Source organism: Strigops habroptila, chromosome 7 (assembly GCF_004027225.2).
Source record: "Strigops habroptila isolate Jane chromosome 7, bStrHab1.2.pri, whole genome shotgun sequence".
Taxonomy (NCBI): domain Eukaryota; kingdom Metazoa; phylum Chordata; class Aves; order Psittaciformes; family Psittacidae; genus Strigops; species Strigops habroptila.
Genome location: NC_044283.2, coordinates 18,281,357 through 18,300,849, shown reverse-complemented (window position 1 = coordinate 18,300,849; position 19,493 = coordinate 18,281,357). Strand labels below are relative to the sequence as shown.

The following is a 19,493-nucleotide window of genomic DNA, read 5'->3' as shown; positions in this document are numbered from 1 at the left end:
TCCACTCCCTTCCCTAGTGCCCTCACCTTCCTCCAGCTCTGGCACTCTCTAACCCTTCAACTCAGTAACCTGGCAGGAAACTAAACTAAAAAAAAAAAAAAAAGGGTTAGCCTAGTTGTGGAGTTGAACCGGTTTACTGAACAATCAGATGACTACCATAGAGGAAGAGAAAGGGCACATAATCTATTGGCAGAGGGTTTGTTGGAAAGCCAGGAGAAGAAGGACTTTCTGGTGTTTGAAGCAAACATACAGTGTAACTTTGTGCTTATACACTTAGACCACCACAACTACAGTAAAAGTAGTGATCTAATAAACTTGATGAAGGCATACGGCAGTTCAAAAAAACCTGCATGAAATTTGTTAAGTGACTGCTGTGTGGGACATATGTTTTGGATTAAGAGCTTTCCTGAGTCAATGTAAGAAAATACATTTTCAAATCTTTGGTGCAGAATGGAAGTTGCAGTAATTTGCATGAAAGAAGAAAGATGAGGGTAAAAGCACAAGCCTTCAAAAAAAAGCCTTTAGCTTGAAGCCTTCAAGCTTTTTGAAAACAGGTGAGGAACAATACGCCCTGGAATTAAATTCACTGTGGAAGCAGACAAACTAAGATAATATAAAACAACAGAAAACAACACTTCAAGGTTTCCATACGAGCTGTTTAAACAGCGACATCATTTAAAATTGCAGGAGAGTTGCAACTGTGATCCACAGTTAGAGATCTGAGTAAGGGTGATCTCAATGGAGTGGGAAGAACACAGCAGATAGTTCAGAAACACCAATGGCAATTATCACACTTGAAAGTATCTGGACATGACATTAAGATGAAAAGCAGTGGCAAGAAATTTGTCTTGCCATGATTATGGCAAAATCAAGAGTTAAGTTGGTCTACGATCACAGTCACCAGAAGCAACGGTTCATGACTTCCATCATCATCTTTAGATGATGGGACCATGTGGATCATCTCACTGATACAACTGGACGCTAATGGGATCAAAACATGTACATTGCCACAAATAGGAGAGAAGCAAGTAGGTTCAGAAAAACTTGGGAATGTTTCCACCAGTAGCACTGAAATGCAATCCTGATTAGCTATGCTGAAGCTGTGGTGATGCCAAGCAAAAATTCTGGTGGGATCAATGGTTTAAACTGGCACAAACCAACTCCGATGCCAGAAGAGGCAGCTGTATGCCCTATCTCCATGTTGATCCCTAATCCAGCACAGATGTTTCATGTAGCTGTGCAGTGAATTGGGCCACGTTACTGATGTAGCTGAAGGTTATGGGAAGAAAGTAGCAAAAGCGAAAAACTCTTTAACCCAGCACAAATTCTGAGGGAAAAATTAGGCTCTGGTTTGATATTGTCACTCCAGCTTTAAAACTCCTGATGCCAGGTCAAAAATGATGGGGCTCCATGATACAAAGCTCTGACCCAATACAAATTCACTATGCAGCTTGAATTTGTTTAAAACAAAGCCCCAAATGGATGAATTAACTGGTGAACTTATGCTAATTAGATCTCTCTTTTGCAGTTGGCACAACAGCAGCATAGGAGCACAAAAGAATTGTCAACTTTGTATTTTGTGTCCTGACCTAATTTAGTTCAAGTGTCGTAGCAGCCTTGCATCTCACCCAGATCAGGTTGGTCCTGCTGAGTAACTCAGTGGCATGCAAACCTAATATTAGACTTCAAGGACCTGTGCCCTCTTTGTATTCTGGTCAACAATTTCATAATGTGGGACAGGTTCCATCCTCATTTATAAGAGGCCATATAATCGAGGAGAAAAAACATGATAATGGGTAAAGGGTATCTACAACATGCCCTGCTAATTGTGAAGTTATTATTCTAACCTTGTTCCACTTGCCCCAGTCCACAATTCCTGTTGCTTGCCAGCATCTTTCATTAGGTTACATTTAAAACTGGGTTACAACCTGAGTGTTCAATATTATTCAAGGACACCTTAGGTCACTGACTTCGTAAGACTAATTTTGGCAGCTGTTATTGCCAATGCCTAAAATTGCATTGCTGTGTAATAACAGGTATTTTGCAGGATGTTATTTGCCAGTGCTCCTCTGTAAGAATGGGGCATTGTGAGTTCTTGGTTAGGGACCAGAACTTCCTATGGGTTCCGCAAAGTCTTGCCTAAATTTTGAAGTACGTACTGCCAGTTCTTGTAATTTGACTGCGAGTCAGGTAACAGTTATTTTATTACCCTCACACCTACTAGAGGTAAAGAACATATTGAGAATTTCAGCTGTCATTGGCACAGAGGCATTTGTGCCTGGCTGTCCTGGCTGCAGACAAATGTGAGAACATGATCTAGCTACACCCAGAAAAGCAGTCCTAAGAGTGAAATGAAAAGGCACGTTGTAGAAAGAGTGGGTTTTTTTTTTTTTTTTTGTTTGTTTGTTTGTGTGTTTTGGTTTTTGGGTTTTTTTTACGTTTCAGATTGATAGTATTTTTCCATCCTTTGGTTGCCAAGTGAGAATAACAGGTTAACTCATTTTACAGGGATGATTTGAGGACAAATGTCTTACAAGCACAAGATACTTTGTGTTAAGAGTAGTGAAGGTCATTCAGCCCCTAAGCAGGGGATTATCCTTTCTCCATGAAAGCATGAATGGCAAGAGTTCCTCCAGTAAGTCCAAGGGTTTGGAACTGGGTATGAGAGGCAAGGCATGGAAGTAGAAACAAACTGCTCCACCCCGTTCCTGCGAGGGGACAGGGCCAAGGAAGCAGGGCCCAAAGACACCGGCCATCGGGGAACACGCAACGCTCGAGCACTGAGCTCCCGCCTGAGGGGACCGGGGCAGGAAGGTCCCGACAGCTAGCGGTGCCGCCGCTGCGGGGTGCGGTGGGACCCAGAGCAGACCCAGAGCAGGCCCGGCGCTGCCGACAGCCCTGCTTGGGCGCGGCGACGGAACGGGCCAGAAGTTCCTCATCGGGAGGGCACTTGCTCCCTCAGAACAGCTCTGCCCCTCAACCAGGTCACAGCCACCCGCACCGCAGCCCCCGACTCTCCGACACGCAAGCGCGGTAGCGGCGGCCGCCAGCGCGGCGCTTGCGCAGTGGTGCCGAGGCCCGACGGGTGCGCTGGCTGCCGCGGGGCTCCGGCGGCAGGCGGCGCTGCGGGCGCTGCACGCCGCCCGCTCGGTCCCACACAAAGAGGAGGGCGGCTGTGGCGGCCACGGCTCCCGCCCGCAGCCCACCGGCTCCGCGGCACCACATGGCGGTAGTGGTGCGGGCGCGCCCGGCGCCGCCTCCGCGAAGCTAGGCCAGGGCGACCCGCGGCTCCCGCCTCTACTCGCTGCTCTCCCGCCCGGCCCGGCTGACCTCGTCCGTCCCCGCCGCCCGCGGGAGGAGCGGAGCGGGGCCCTGCACGGCCCCGCCATGCTGCCGCCGGGCCGCCGCGCTCTCTGTCGTCCACCACGCCGCCGTCGCCCGGCCGAGCTCCTGCCCGCGCTCCTGCTCTTGACGGCGCTGGGGGGCGGCGGTGGCGCCGCGCTGCCCCCAGGCTGCAAGTACGACGGTCGCCCCAAGAGCGCCGGCAAAGCGTCGGCGGCCGGTGCCCCGGTGGAGGTGAAAGTAGTTTGCAGCAACTTGGAGCTCGCTCAGGTTTTGCCTCCCGAGACGCTGCCTAACCGGACGGTCACCCTGTGAGTACCGACCCCGGGTGGGGGGTGAGCGGTCCGACGTGGACGGGGTGGGGAGGTGGGAGTGAGCGCCAGCCTGAGGTAAAGTGGGGTCAGCCAAGGGGTGTGGAAGCGTGGTTGACCCCTCTGCTGCTGAGGAAAGCCCCAAAAGTGTTTTGGATTTTTTTGGCTATGCTTTTCATGTTTTCCCTCAGTTTCCCGGGATGGTGATTTGGGGAGAGCATCCCGTTACTCACTGGCGGGGTGGGGGGCTCGGCTCATCTGGCTCAGCATCCCCGCGCCTTGTTCCTTCTTCCCTCTTGGGGTTCCTCGCCATCAAAGGGTTCAGGGTAGTCTTAAGGCTTAGGTATTTCTTTATTAAAAGTAATTAATTCCACAGTTTAATTTGTTTATTGGGGGGGGGGTGTTTTAAACTTACCTAAATTTATTATTATTTTTTTTTAATCTCAGGAGAAACTCGGTTTAGGAGTTCCGTGCTTTGAGGTAGTTCTAACAGCCAAGCGCTGATAAAGAGTACGAGCTGCTCAGTGTGTTGTAGCCTAGGTGGGCCTGAAGTTTTGCGGTAGCAAATAGCAACTTGTTTGTTGCAGTTCGCAATAAAACCAGCCAAAGGGATTTGTTTTGTTTCTTCTTTGGAAAAAAGCTCAGTTTACTTCCATGTAGCAGTAGGTGTGCTCTTTTTATGTGGAGGCAATCCTAGCTCATCCATTTGAATAACAAGTTTCAAACAGGATGTGCAGCTTATTCCAAAGTAAGATATATGTTGCTATGTACTTAGACATGAGTGTGCACACGTGAAAAAATGATTTGCAAGTTGTTTTCTTCTGGAGACATTAACTGGTCACTCTAACAGAGAAGTTGCTCATAGAATCATGGAATGGTTGGGGCTGGAAGGCATCTTTAAATACCATCTAGTCCAACCCCCCTGACATCAGCAGTACTGGATTTCATTGGTGGATGGTCCTAAAAGTGGAACCCTGTCTGTTCTTTAGAGTCTTAAAGTGCTTGTACTACCATGGGAAGACTCAAGAGCAACCAACTAGTACTCAAGAAAATCAATGCAAAGAAACTGAATTATGGTGTCTAGTTTAAGATATGCATTTACTTAACTAGAAATTACAGGTTTGAAAGATCTATTAATAATCAGAATTTAATAAGCACAGTATGAACATAACTCTGTCATGAGAACAACAGTCTGACTGCTGCTTTTGTGAACTTTGACAACGTTGAAGCACCAAAGAAGGGCTTCCTCCAGGAAGTCTTAGTGAGTTGTGGGCCCAGTCAGCGGCAGATGCATGGATCTGGACGTATGAGAAAAGGGAAAGCCAAAAAAAGGAAGGTGTTTAAGGCTAAAGTAGTTGTTCTCACTTGGCACTCTGCAAGGGTTCACAGGATGATTCAACGTTACCTGTGAGAAGCGACCAGAAATGTTCATATGTGAGATAGAAAAGAAAGCAGAAAGTAGGTGGTGATGGCTGTTTGATCAACAAATCCATTTCTGTCTTTGTTGGGCTCAAATGCTTTGCAGCTGATTAACTGTTAAAAATACAGTATTATCCATTATAATTTTGATAACAGTAAATGTTAGTATGGTTGTTATGCTGAACTTGACTGCAGAAGTCTTTTGGTTCAGAAAACTTGGAGTCACAGCTCTGATTGCTGTGAAAGACAAGCATATCGAACACAGCAGCTTTACTGTGAATGGGCCTTTGTTTATAATTGCAGTGACAGAAGAATTTGGAAGAATGGTTCATCTTTCATTTTGATTTTCATAGTCTTTATCTAGAGCGTATCTAGAGCATATCTACATACACTAATTACTTGCTTTCAATTTTAACTGGCCTTTGAAGTTCATTATAACTTCCATAATATTTATTTCTTCCCTTCGAAACTTTTTAATAAACCTAGCAATAACCAGTGTGATTATTTTCATTGTTATATGTAGTATCATAACTGTTGATATAATTTAATATGAACACATGCTTTGAAATTTTACTTAAATATGAGTCAAAGACTATTAAACCAAGGCTCCTGCTTGTTTTAAGAGAGTGGACACAGCAACTGTTGTTGTTCAGGATCTTTCAAGTTTGTTGACTCTTGAGGCATGACTTTCCATATCCCTGAGAGAGTTTTTACTGAATCCGTGTTAACCTGGTTAGAAAGTTCAGGTGATTTGTAGGGTGTATTGCCAGGTGCCATTTCACTAACATGTTGATTAGTAGTGGCTGAGTTAATCGTTATCTAATCTTTTGTCAAAAAATACCCTTTTTTTTTTTTTTTTTTTTCCTCTCCAAGCTGATACTTAGAATTGCAGCACTTGGATAGTGAAAGGCTGTCTGATTAGAGTCAAAGTGCCCTAAGTTATCTTGAATCTTGTGGGATTCTTCTATTCTAAGATAAGTATGAGTTCTATTATAGCTTTTTGGATTAGTGGATCACTGCAGAGATAAGTAGTTGAAAATAGATCACTGTTGTGTAGATCAGCTGCATTTTAATTCAGTTAACTTCTATTTATGTTGACTTATTTTGTGCAAACCTGTTTTAAATATGTATTTATATATGTATATTTATATAGTTTTATATAACCTCTTGGTTTTTGAGTAAGCTAGGAATATTCCATCCTTATCACTGATCAAATTCTAGGACTCTCAGTAGATCAGCTATGGTGCATTTAGCATTTACATTTTTTTTTCCCAGTTAAATTGTTTTGAGGACAAAAGTCTCTAACAGGTAAGGAAATAAATAGTGGAAATGAAGATAAATTAATAGTGTCTTAGGATGCTGGTGAGGTTCTTTCATTCTTCACACCATTGTAGTTAGTGGTTAACAGTGATATTGATAAATTGGGCAAAGTCACTTCATTTATGAAATGTCTTGGCCCTTGTTTGCCAGAAAGTATTTTATTGTCCTAGTTATTTAGGTCAGTATTATTTAGAATCTTTAGTTACAATTCATAAAATCTGAACTTGATTTCAGTTGGTAAGAGGCAAAGTGAGTTTGTTTCATGATTGAAGAAGGAAAGCAAACACTGGAAGTATTATAGAGAGGTGTCTGTGGGAGAATAAGTAATGTTTAGGATTTTGGCCGTACTGTACATCAAAATTGCTTTAGAATCAAGGTAGAATTAACTGGTGCTTTACGGAGAGTTGGGTCAAATTCCAAAGTGAATTCAATTTTAGTTATAGCTAAGCAAAGGACCTTTTTGCTAGCCAGATATAATAAAGACTGATTGGAATGCAAATGAAGGTGTATCTACATGAACACCGTAGATGGCATTGACCTTTGTAGTTTAACTAGCAAGATGAGATGCTTTTGGTGTGAAGATAACATAACTGCTTGAATGTAACTCAGTGCTTTGTCTGACATGCTCTGTATTTCAGTAGATATTGAAGTCATTGCCATGATTCACATTTAAGTAAGGAATGCACTATAGTCTTGTAATAGCAGTGTGAGATAAGATATTAATTGCTGTTGTGTTTTTTGAGGTAAGCTCCAATGATGATGTCATGACCTGTTGGATATTAGCCATTACTTCATTCTTTGGAAGAGAATGTCTAATCCTACTGAAGGCAAGCCCATGAAGTTGTAAGCCTTGTTATTTGATTAGAATTTTTGTTACCTGTTACACATAAGTTATGCTACAGGGAAAGGAATCTAATTAAACAGAGAAAAAGCATATTTATTCAGTAAAGAATTGTGCTTCTGAATTTGGATCCTTACTGGTCTGCAAACAACTTTGCTTACCCATGTATCCTGACAGGAACATATAAGTGTTTGCACTTAGAAGTGTTAGAATTTCCAAGCCAGAGCATCAGCCTGGTTTTTTGTTCAGAACTGTTCAAATACATACTTAACTGGGTGGCTGTTGAGAAACGTCCTAAAATGTGATGGGTTTTGGGCAGCTGAAAGGCATGCTTTGAAAGGCATACATATCGGACCTCTGGATATCTACACAGCCTTTCCATTTATGACACAAGTTCCTCAATTACATAAGTTTTAAAGCAAAAGATCACTGGTATTGCAAGAAGTCACTTGTATCACAGTGTGTGGTTACATTGTGATTACATTGTAATTACATATATTTTGTGTTATTACATAATTTTTTTCCTTCTTATAGAAAAAGAACTCTTCAAGTCTTCAAGTTTTAAAATTTGAAGTAGAAAACTACTATTATATAGTGATTTATATTTATGGTTTATAATAGTATTTTTCTGGGGTGTGATGTAATGTTTTGCTAAACTGTTTTAATTTCCTTTGTTTTACTTATTCCAGCCTTTCTCTGTTATGTGTTTCGAAAAGTGTCCTTTACCAAAATGTTGACAAACAGGAAGTAGGCATAGTAACTGCAGCAGTTTGCCTCTTCTTTTAAAGTACGTTTCCATTATTAACTTGAAGGTATGCTTGGCAGCTAATGCCTTTTTGTTAAAATATTCTAGGTTAGACTGTTGTAAGTGCTCAGTACTAATAGCTTGGGCAGTGATAACATTTTTTTTAAGACATAAAGTGTTACTAATTCCCATTAAATCTTAACTTAAAATTTCCTTTGGTCAGTGGATACACAGACTCTGCAAAATATATTTTGCTCATGAACACATGGCAGTACATAGATAGAACTTGAGAATTGTCCACAATTTAGTAATTCACAAGTACTTGCACTTGCCTTTTTACCAGTGGCATCTGACTCCTAAAAGTTGTTAGTGATGTTTCTTTTTCTGGTAGGCTTGTATTCTAGTAGACCTATTCAATCTATCGGATTTTGTGCATGTCTTTTACCTTGTTGAGAAGATGCAGAATTAGATTCATCCTTTGCTGTATGCCAAATCTAAAAGTAAATGCTAAGTTAAAGAAATTGAACTAGAATTTGTGCTGCAGTGATGAAGAATGAGTGTTTCTCATTCCTCTTTGCTTGCGGTTTGTTATGTTTCAGAGGTTATTTTTGTAATTTAAAATAAGTACATAGCTGCAAGATTAGGTTTTTCAGAATTTAGTGGTTCCCATATGTACTTTGCATGGGCCAGATATGTTGCAGGTTCATGAATTTGTCATTACTGTGTTATTTAGCCTGTTATCTTCACCATAATAGTCTCTATGATTTTTGAATCTATACAGTTTAAATACTTTCTTTGTACCAGGACTTAGTTAATCCATGAAGATTAAAAACAGTTGATCATTTCCTTAGTCATAATAAATTGTTTTAAATTTCAGAACTTAAGAGAACTAATGTGTATTTTTGTGAGTTTTGCTTTCTGCAGTGAGATAATGACTGAATTTTAAATACTAATTTGCACAATCTTAATCTTATTAAATATCTTTAGTCTTTAACACAGTAAGTAGGTGAGAATTTTCTTGTCACCTTTGGATTTCACTGCTTGGCTGTTTAGCACTGAGCACTGCAATGTCTTGTTGCCTTTAGAGTGGTACACTGGGACAGATCATATCTATTAATTACTGTTTATGTGCATTACCGTGTTGTGACTCTTCCTGTAATGACACAGGGCGTGAACAGTGGTGCAGTACAGTACTGTCCTACAGATCTCCAAGCTGCCTTAGAGTAAATGGGATGACAGTGCACTGCAGTGCAGAGCTGTTATGTCCCAAAGTAGGGTAGTTGCTTTCGTAATATGTGTGATCCAAGCTAGTTAGCCAGTTTTGGCAGGGCTTCGGAGTTCACTTTTGAAGTAGTAACTTGACCTTTTTGGCAAGGTAGACCAACCAAGAGCTTTTTTTTTTTTGGGGGTGGGGGGGGGAGGAGGGAGAGGCACCCAAACAAACCAAACATGATAAATATAGATTGATGAAAGATGTTTAAGAAGTAGAAAGCTTAATTTCACAATTCTCTACACTGAGCAGTGTGTTCTAGGATTCATCCAGGCAAGTTGCCAGCATTACATCTCTAGGTGGCTGTGGGCTGAGCTGTCTTCAGGTGCTTTGTCTAAGAGTACAGTCTGTGTCCTCTGCTAGGTCAGTTCAATTTAGGGAAAAAAAAGATGCTTTGAGGTAGAGGGAGGTTAGGGTCTAGACAGAGAATGAAGAAAGGCAAGGAGATTTAGATTAAAAGGCAGAAACTACTACTGGGAGGTGGGGAGGAGTTAAGATGGGAGTGTGGGTTTCTTTCAATGGATATGTTTGCCATGGAGATGAGAAATCAGAAGGACTTCAGCGGGAATGAAAGCAGACCAGATAAGGTGCTGAAGGATGAGTGTAACTGGCTTAGAGTGGTATCGGCAAGAATTCTTGGAAATTCAGCAACTGCGCACAAAATCAGTAAAGGTGGGGTTAGTGACAATGCCAGTAGGAGATGGATCATATAAGGAAATGGTAGTGGTATAACACAATCTGGAAAAACTTCTGTTATCATCCATATGATGTGCTATTTCCATCTGAAGAGATGAACATAAAGGCTTATTTCTGTCAGATGCAAGAACTTGTTAGTTAGCCTGTATTGTTACAGAATAGCTTTTGCCTTGAAAGTTAGTATTAGGCAGAGTTTGCAAGTTATGCTCAGATTTCTAAAAGCATCCTGTAAGACATCTCAAACAACTGATTCCAATACCTTGAACTGTTGTTTTAGGGCAACAGCCTCTGGTGTTAGCAGGAATTTAAAGCAGTTCTCAGAATTGTGTGTTGTCGGGCTCATTAAGGTTTCCATAGATTGCAGTGAGCTGACCTTACAGCTCTGTGCTGGAGAACGGAGGTCCCCGTCCACCCTTTCTTCCTGCTCTGGCACAGGGATGATGAGAAGCAAGGGCAGGGGTGAGGAGATCTCTTCCTCTGAGTGAAAGTTACATCCGCATCCAGCTGCCTCCAGAACTGTAGCCTGAACTGGAGGTACAAACTGGTGTGTTTGTACCTTCACCTCGCAGTCTCTCACGGTGTGGGTGGGTTCCCTCCTGCCTCCGTTGCTGCTGTGCTGGCATTTCTCTGGCTCCATGCCTGGTCAGTTCAGGGAGCTAAACTATCCAAAACCAGTTTACATCTATAGGATTAGGATTTAAATTTTTGTGAAAAATCTTCGTGTGCCAGCAGCTAACAGGAAGAGCTTGCTAACATGTCTAGACAAAGCACTTTCTAGAGAGCACGTATACCTGATAGGAAATGTAAATAAATGTGAGACTGGGTGTGACAGCCTATGCTCTAATTAATATTACTGTGATATGACAAATAGAATGTATTGGCTGTAACAGCTTGTTAGGAGAGTCTGGCTAGGTATCTGTGTGTACAGAATGTTCTGTGAAGCAAGTTACTCTCTTTCATGTATGTGTGGAGAGGTGGGGTAAACTTGCACTTAACTGTGAGAATCCTAAACAGTGTACATGTGGTAGGTGATAAGCTCCTGGACAAACTCAGAAAAAGAAAGCCTACCAAGTGTGGAATCAAGGATAGGTAGCGTAGAAAGAATACAAAGAAATTGTCTGAGCAGCGAGTTAGGTTAGAAAAGCTAAAGCCCTGATAGAATTAAATCTGGCCGGAGACTCAAAGGCAACAAGAAAAGATTCTTATGATATGCTGGTGATAAAAAGAAGGTTAAGGAAAGTGTGGGCCCTCTCTGGAAGGAAATGGGAGAGCTGGTTACCCAGGATGTGGAAAAGACTGAGGTACTTGACAAATTTTGCCTCGGTCTTCAATGGCAAGTGCTCCAGCCACACTGCCCAAGTTGCAGAAGGCAAAGGCAGGGACTAGGAAGAACCACCTGCTGTAGGAGAACATCAGGTTCAGGACTATCTAAGGAACCTGAAGGTGCACAAGGACCTGATGTGATGCATCCACAGGTTCTGAGGGAACTGACGGATGAAGTGGCTAAGCCATTATCCATCGTGTCTGAGCAGTCATGGCAGTCCATGAAGTTCCCACTGACTGGAAAAGGAGAAACATAATGCCCATTTTTAAAAAGGGGAAAAAAGGAAGCCCCAGGGAACTATAGGCCAGTCAGTCTCACCATGGTGCCAGGGGAGATCATGTAGCAAATCCTTCTGGAAACTATGCTGAGGCACATGGACAATAAGGGGGTGATGGCTAGCAGCCGACGTAACTCCACAAGGGCAAATCATGCCTGACGAATTTGGTAGCCTTCTATGATGGGGCTACAGCATTGGTGGGCGAGGGAAGAGCCACTGGCATCGTCTGTCCAGGCTTGTGCAAAACATTTGGCACTGTCCCACATGACATCCTTGTCTCTAAACTGGAGAGACATGGATTTGATGGATGGACCAATCCGTAGATAAGGAATTGGCTGCGTGGTCTCACTCAAAGTGTTGTGGACAACGGTTTGATATCCAAGTGGAGGCTGGTGGCTGGTGATGAGAGGTGGTCCTCGGAAGTTTGATATTGGGACTGGTGCTGTTTAACATCTTTGTTGACAACATTGACAACATGGACAAGTGGGATTGCACCCTCAACAAGTTTGCCAAGGACACCATGCTAAGTGGTGTTATCAACATGCAGGAGGGAAGGGATGCCATCCAGAGGGACCTTGACACACTTGAAAGGTAAGCCAATGCAAACCTCATGAAGTTCAACAAAGCGAAGTGCAAGGTCTTATGCTTGGGTTGGGGCAATCCCAAACACAAAGAAGTGATCCAGAGCAGCCCTGAGGAGAAAGATTTGGGGTGTTGGTTGATGAGAAACTGAACAGATGTTGACCACAACTCTTTGAGTGAGACCATCCAGCCAGCAGTGTGTGCTCACAGCCCAGAAAGCCAACAGTATGCTGGACTACATCAAAAGGAGCATGATCAGCAGGTTGAGGGAGGAGATTCTTCCCCTCTACTTTGCTCTCATGAGACCCCACCTGGAGTACTGCATCCAACTTGGGCTTCAGCACAAGAGGGGCTTGGACCTGTTGGAGGAAGTTCAGAGTAGGGCCACAAAGATGCTCAGAGGGCTGGAGCACCTCGCCTATGAATAGAGGCTGAGAGAGCTCGGGTTGTTCAGCGTGGAGAAGAGAAGGCTCTGGGGAGACCTTAGAGCAGCATAACAGTACCTAAATGGAGCCTACAAGAAAGCTGGAGGAGGGACTTTTTACAAAGAGCATGTAGTGACAGGACAAGGGGGAATGGCTTTAATATGAAAGGAGGGAGATTTAGATTAAATATTAGGAAGACGTTCTTTACTGTGGGGGTCGTGTGACACTGGTACAGGTTACCCCAAGAAGTTGTGGATGCCCCTTCCCTGGAAGTGTTCAAGGCCAGGTTGGATAGGGCTTGGCGCAACCTGGTCTAGTGGAAGGTGTCCCTGCCCATGGCAGCGGGGTTGGAACTAGGTGATCTTTAAGGTCCCTTCCAACCCAAACTATTCTATGATTCTCTGAACTCAGCAAGGAGCAGGAAGGAGGGGAGTAAGTTAGGATTACTGCAGAAGAAGGTCATCATCTTCTCTTAAACTTACATAGATTTAAGGGAGAGAGAACTTGAATGAAGCTTCCTGGAATGTAATGTTCACAGAGGTTATGTTACGGTCCTTTTGGGTAGCTTTTGAAACAGCAGCTCAGAATTAATATTAGAAGAAATTGGATGCTTGAGTGTTCAGGAATTGTGTAGGAATAAAAAAAAGGTCTATCATTACATGATATAAAGTTAGGACATTCCCAGTTAAAATGGAGTGGTATAAATAGACACAGTTTTAATTCTGTAATTTTGTTATATCTGAATGTTTTAGTTTACAGTCTTAATATTGTTTAATATGCATAAGAATGAAATAGCACAGGAAATATTTTATCTGTTGCAAACTTTTACATTGCAAATGTTTCATTGCTAAGCTTCCTCAATTATAATGCTTTTGTTAAATTGGAAAATACTTTCTCCTTTTGTAAGAGACTCAGGAAAGATTCGTAATTCATTCTCTGTATGTAGCTTGTGGAGTGTTTTCATTTTAGGGTTACTTTTACGCAAGTCCTGTTCATGTTCTGTTCAGTGTATTACTTATGTTTCTTTCTGTTTGACACCAGTAACTCACTAGAAGGCAAAATACTAACTGTTGAAAAATATTGATTTTTATATCCTTGTTAAATCACAGCTTCTACAAGATAAACTTTGAAAAATGTATTTCTTTTTGCATGTTCACAGCTTTCAGCAGAAAGCATTTTTCTTGGTTGTACAGATGGTTATTTTAGTCCAATTTTTGTTGGTGGCCGCTTTCCCAGTCCTTAGAATATACAGCCATCATCATATAATGATTTGATTTATTTTCTTTTTACTGGCTCTCTATTTGAGTCTCTTAAAATGTGTTCTGGAAGCTCCTTCAGCTTTCGGCTAAAAGTTACTCTGTCTCCCAGGCTTTGTACAGCCTTCTTGGAGGCCATTTCGACTATTCTATAATAGTGTTAATGGATGTGTGTTTTAGTAGCATCCTATGAAGGGATTAATTTGTGAGTTTGCAGATGGATTCTAAATTCCTGTCTAGTTGACTGCTGTCTTAGTGAAGGCCAAACTGTTTTATAGAGTAAAACCTTTTTTCACTTGGTGCTTTTCATTTTAATGGTAAAAACAAGTCAAGCCTTGATTATTCTTTTTTTTTTCCTGCTGCATCAAAAAGAAAAGAATGATTACATCACATTTAGTATCTGTTGCTAAAACTCTGTAATACAGAGGACAGACTTTGAGTTTGACTGCGTAGTTATGTTTTGCTTGCTAGAGACCAGGTGTCTATTGCTAGAGGTCTTGCCAATAGGTTAAAAGCCAGAGTTGAGTTTCTCTGCAGAGTTTTGCTAAATTCTTCTGCCACTTTATGAAGCAAAATGGAAACAGGGCTTTCAGATCCAACAAAGGATCACTATTAATAAAGGATCGCTTAATAAAGTCTATTCAACAAAGGAACACTTCAGCAATGTTCTTGGAATGGGTGAAAAGCTGGGGTGGTATTTGGTTTGTTGGTTTGATCGGGGGTCTTTTGGGGGGGGGATTTTTTTTTTTTTTATGAGGTACGTTGTTTTAGATCACCTCTGTCTCTAAAACCATTCTGCTTGGTCAAAGGAGAGTTTGTTGCTTGTTTGTGTTGCTTTAAGGTGACTTGAGATGTTCATAATGCTTTCTAGAACCTACTTTTGAGCTGCCTTTTCTTACAAGTTTTTTAATTGCTGTGACTGTGAGTGTGTTTGCATGCGGTAGTTCCATGTTTTATTTGCAGTTATGTAAGGGTTGGGCAAGCAAAATGCATTTATTCCAAGCAGGTATTGTTGTTCATTTAAAAGGGGGGTTTGCGGGGTAGGGTGGAAATCTGGTCTGGAGCTTGTAAGACATATGGAGCAACAATAACACTGGGCTACGGAAACCCCTTCATGAAATCTCCAGGTGCATAGCTTAGGTTGCAAAGTCACTTGTTAAAGAAGAGTTGAACAGGATGGGCATCAGTGGAGATCTGTAGCTCTCTATGGTTTTCCCTTTAAACTTCTTAATGTTGGAAAAGCTCGTGTATTTTCAGAATTACTTGCCTCTTAGGGAAAATTATAGTCTTAAGCTAGTAACTTAGAATTATTATTGATCACAAATAATTTGCTGTGCCTAAATGATACATAACAGTCCATCAGTTCACTGTACATTAATGCACAGAAATTGTGAAAGTCACTATAAAATGTTTACTTTGAGATGAATGCTTTATCATATTTTGTCATCTTACGCCACACCCCTTAGCACTTCAAATAATGCATAGACTAAATATATTAATAGCAAGTTTGAAACTGCATTTTTTTAAAGATTACACTTACAACATTTTTAAGTGTGATGAAATGTCTTAGGTTATATGGAGTGTTGTAAAATCTACCGTTTATTGTACTAAACCTTTATGGTTGAGCAACTAACAGCCTCTGCAGTGAAAATACTAAATCAGGGTGACTATAATCTGTACATCACACTCTAGAGAGAAATTTACCTAGTGCACAGATATTCAAAGGCTTCTACTTTAGGCCTGTTATTTTATAGGCAATGTCAGAAAACTAATTTTTTTTATAGAACTGTGATTTTTATTTAGTTTAAATTTAGTTCTGTCAGTTATAGCTACTTTTGAAATAGTTTCTGCTCCATTTTGAATAGCTCTTTTCTCATAGAAAAGTACAGGTAAAATCAATAAATCTTAAGATGAAGTCATTTATAACTAAAATACAAGTTATTTCTGTGCTGGTAAAGATTGTAGTGTGCTTGCTTGCTTCTGTTGACTTGGATGTTTTGTGAACCTCATATTTTTCTTCTTATTTTACCCATAAGTCTGAAATTGGTCTGTGTTTTTTCTTGCTGTTGCTGTTACACTTTATGTTCAGTTTGCATTAACTATTAGTAAGGGGTTTTTTTACACGCCTTTATACATGCCTTATTTTCTTTATAGATTATTCTTTTTCTTCCTGCTGACATTTCTGAAACCAGGGAGGATGTTGAAATAAAGATGTGCTTTGCTCTGAATAGATTTGAAGAATGAATCCTGTACCTACCATTTCTATAATAATACTTACTATATAGGTTAAGACCTTTTTGAGTAGAAGCAAAAGTAGTTTGAAAGTCTTTAGGATGTGTGATTTTAATGCTTCAGTTAAATTTTACTAGTTTTGGAGGCAAAGTTGGAGATTATTATTATTATGCTTACCAAACTTGAAGTCTTGCAAATATGTATTCTGTTTCTGTTAATGTTGGAACTTCCTTGAGGCAAAGATTCCTTGAAATGCATGTAGATTTCTAAGGGGTACCCGGGCTTCCTTGGTTTGTATGTCTCTTTTTTAAAAATACTCTCTTTCATTTGTTTGGTCATCTAGGTTGTCACAGCTGCTGCCAAGGGGCAGTTTTCCTTCTTTCCTTCCTATAAGGTATCTTAGTGTATTTGACTAGTACTGTATTTTCACAAGAGCATGTTTTCTTAGCTGATGCTTTAGTGAATGTTACAGGCATTATAAGCACATACAACAGCAAATTCTCAGTATACTTTTAAGTTCTTTTTTCTCATCCTTTCTACCATTCTTGTGATCAGCCTTCGCCTGGGATTAGCTGATTGTGTAGCATACTATGATGATCACACTTTTGCAGTTGACACAAATTAATCTCTTGGAAGATGCCTTAGGTAAATGTGTAGTTTAACATTCGTTGCTTGCAGAGCAATGGGCCCTGGGGAAGACTAGAGATGAGCTGCAGAAATACATGGTATGACTGTAAGGGGAGGAGAAGGAATGAGATCTCTGCTTTTAGCATCAGAAATGTTACCTTGGTTGAATGTTTTAATCTGTACTTTTTTGAAGAATTTTCAAACTTCTGTCCGTCAGGCTGGAAATAGAAAGATTTTCAAATAATTTGTTCAGCTCTCTTGATTGAGAGGGATTGACTCAAAACCAGAGCTTTGAGATAAAAGAAAGCCTGCCCAATGTTCGTCTAAGCCACAGAGACTTGAGGCAATCTTTGAGAAACCTGGGAAAGAAAACTACTTGGCATAATACATGGTTGTGTCAAAATGATGCTGTTTTCATAGATTAGTATTTCTGTATTTTAGTTCTATCTTATTTATGATGTGTTTTCAAGTACTGATCCTTGTCATTAGATAACAAATTTTACGTATTGGAGGAAAGAGGGTTGTGTGTGTGTGGTTTATGGCTATTTTAAAGGATGTCTGAAATATGAAGTAGGCTGGAAAGAAATCTAGTGGCAGTTTTAACTGCAGAAACAGTTACCCAGCCTGAAGATGTAATTGGTATAAGTGAAGAAGTGCATGGACATGTTGGATCTGTAGCATAGGTTTCTCACAGGACTTGTTTGAAATTGAAGTGACTGTAGCAGAAGTTGTGGAACAATCTGACAGAGTGAATAAACTTCCAGGACAAGATGGTGTGTACAGGGGAGCTTTTGGGAGAACTCAAGGATGAAGAAGTCAGATGGTGAATGTCTGAAGTCTTGCTTAGAATAAACTTGGTTTCTGAGGACTGGCAGGATGGCAAATGCTGGTGTTCGTAAGTGCATGAGGAGTTTCGAAGAACTACATGGTTCCAAGTCTGATGTTTGTATTGAACAAATCAGTAGAATTTATAACAAATATACTTCACACCTAGATAAAGAGAAAGATGTACTCTGGAATATTAACATCTCCTGTAATGGGAAGCTCTTCCCCACAAACTGAGTTTTCAGAATCAGCAAATAGGGATGATCATGTTGATATGATGGGACAGATGCTTTTCCAAATGACGTCTCTCAGTTCCTTTCCAAAGGATTTGATGAAAATAGTGTGTCAGCATGAAATGGAAAATTATTACATGTACAGCTAAGTTGCTGAAGAATAAGAAGTGGATGTGGAAGTAAATGGTTAGTCTTAGTGGAGTGTGCAGTTTGAGAGACCTGAAATGCACAACATATTTCTTCATAATGCGTACAACATTGTGAGTGTGAGTTGCTTGATATGTAATAAGGAAGAGGGTGAAGTGAAGAATTTTGAAAGAAGTTTATGAAACTAATAATTGGGCAGTAAAGTGGCAGAAGCAGTACATTGAAAGTTGTATCGGGAATGATGACAATTCTGTCTTCATATATAAGATGATGGGCACTGAGCTGACCAGAAATCTTCAATTCTTAGTACAAGTGGTAAAGAGAGATTAGGTATTAGGAATTGCTAGGAAAACAGTAGGAAACAGAACATCATTATCCCACTATGCAGATTTGTGGCTTGTCTGTTGAAGACTATTTGAGTTCTGGTGGTCTTATCTCAGAATTTTTTGGCGTAATAAGGCTAGAAAGAGCTCAGAAATTATTATGGTGGCACAAAATTACTTTTGTGTGAAGAGTAATTAAGTAAAATATGAATCTTCCATCTGGCAAGAGACCATCTAGGTTTCTACATAATTACACACTAAAGAGAGGGTAGGTAGGAATTGATTACTGCTTGTTTCAATGTAAGAAAATGCAGAGTATCAAATGAAGATAGCAGGAGCTGTGCTCAAAACAGATGAGATGAAGCATTCTTTATGAAACAGAGCTTTGTACTGCGAAACTTCGTTGTGGATGCCAAAATTTTGTGATTCAAAAGGAAAATACATGCTTTTTTTGTGACAGAGAAGTATGAAGCTATATAGAAATCAGGTCTGTCTAAGTAAGGAAGCATCCAGCTATACAAGGGGTTTCCTAACTTGTGGATAATTTGCATCTGCAGACAGCTATGATTGGAGAATAGGGTACTTGGCTAGATGGGCCTGATCCACTTATTCATGTGAAGAGGAAATTTGCAGTTGTGTGGTCCTTTAAAAGAAAAAAGGATAGATAGGAGGAGTGCTTGCTGAGGTTTTTTTGCAGATGTTTTAAAAAGACTGCATTGAGAAGAAGGATCAATGTGTGGAATGATGGCTGGGAAAGGTGGCAAGACATGGGAGAAATGAACTTGTGCGAGTGGCTGAGGAGACAAAACAGGCAATATGCTACCTAGTTTTGAAAATCAAAATGGGTATGGAAGAACAGAATGTTGAATGTGTAGACTGGTTGTTCAGTATCATTATTTATTATGCCAATCCTGGTGGTTTATTACGATAATTTTTTATGAGGGTACTTTCGTGTGTTAATTATGTAAGGTTGCATGCTACTTAGGGCACATAACAGAAAATCCTCTTTTTCTCATTAACAATCTTTAAGCAGTGCTGTTGTGTACACCTCAGACAATGAGCTAGGCATGGTAGTTTGATGTAAAGGCTGCTAAACAGAAGATGTACACCAGAAGGGTAAGCTGCAGCAAATAATTTGTTACCAAACTTAAAATATGTTGTTCTTGTCTGGTTTTGTTTACAGGATCCTGAGTAACAATAAAATAACAGAGTTGAAGAATGGCTCTTTCTCTGGATTACACCTTCTTGAAAGATTGTAAGCACTTCTTAAGAAGCTATTTTCACTTTAAAAATAAGTG

At 40.6% G+C, this 19,493-nt stretch overlaps 2 protein-coding genes across 4 annotated transcripts in view; one reads left to right on the top strand and one right to left on the bottom strand.

Moving 5' to 3' along the window:
• The window catches only part of LOC115610783 (cytosolic beta-glucosidase-like), a 38,894-nt gene extending 35,505 nt beyond the window's left edge, over positions 1-3,389 (bottom strand). Inside the window, 1 exon segment of the mRNA XM_030492783.1 lies at positions 2,694-3,389. Coding sequence (XP_030348643.1) covers positions 2,694-3,389 — 696 coding nt within the window.
• Positions 3,129-19,493, top strand: part of ADGRA3 (adhesion G protein-coupled receptor A3) — a 55,145-nt gene continuing 38,780 nt past the window's right edge. Inside the window, exons 1-2 of one of the 3 annotated variants that reach the window (XM_030492689.1) lie at positions 3,129-3,653; positions 19,379-19,450. In XM_030492689.1, the coding sequence (XP_030348549.1) occupies positions 3,388-3,653; positions 19,379-19,450 (338 nt within the window). In that variant the 5' untranslated portion in view covers positions 3,129-3,387. Of the gene's footprint in view, positions 3,654-7,185; positions 7,236-19,378; positions 19,451-19,493 lie in introns of those variants that run through there. The other 2 variants (XM_030492690.1, XM_030492691.1) reach the window with 2 other exon arrangements.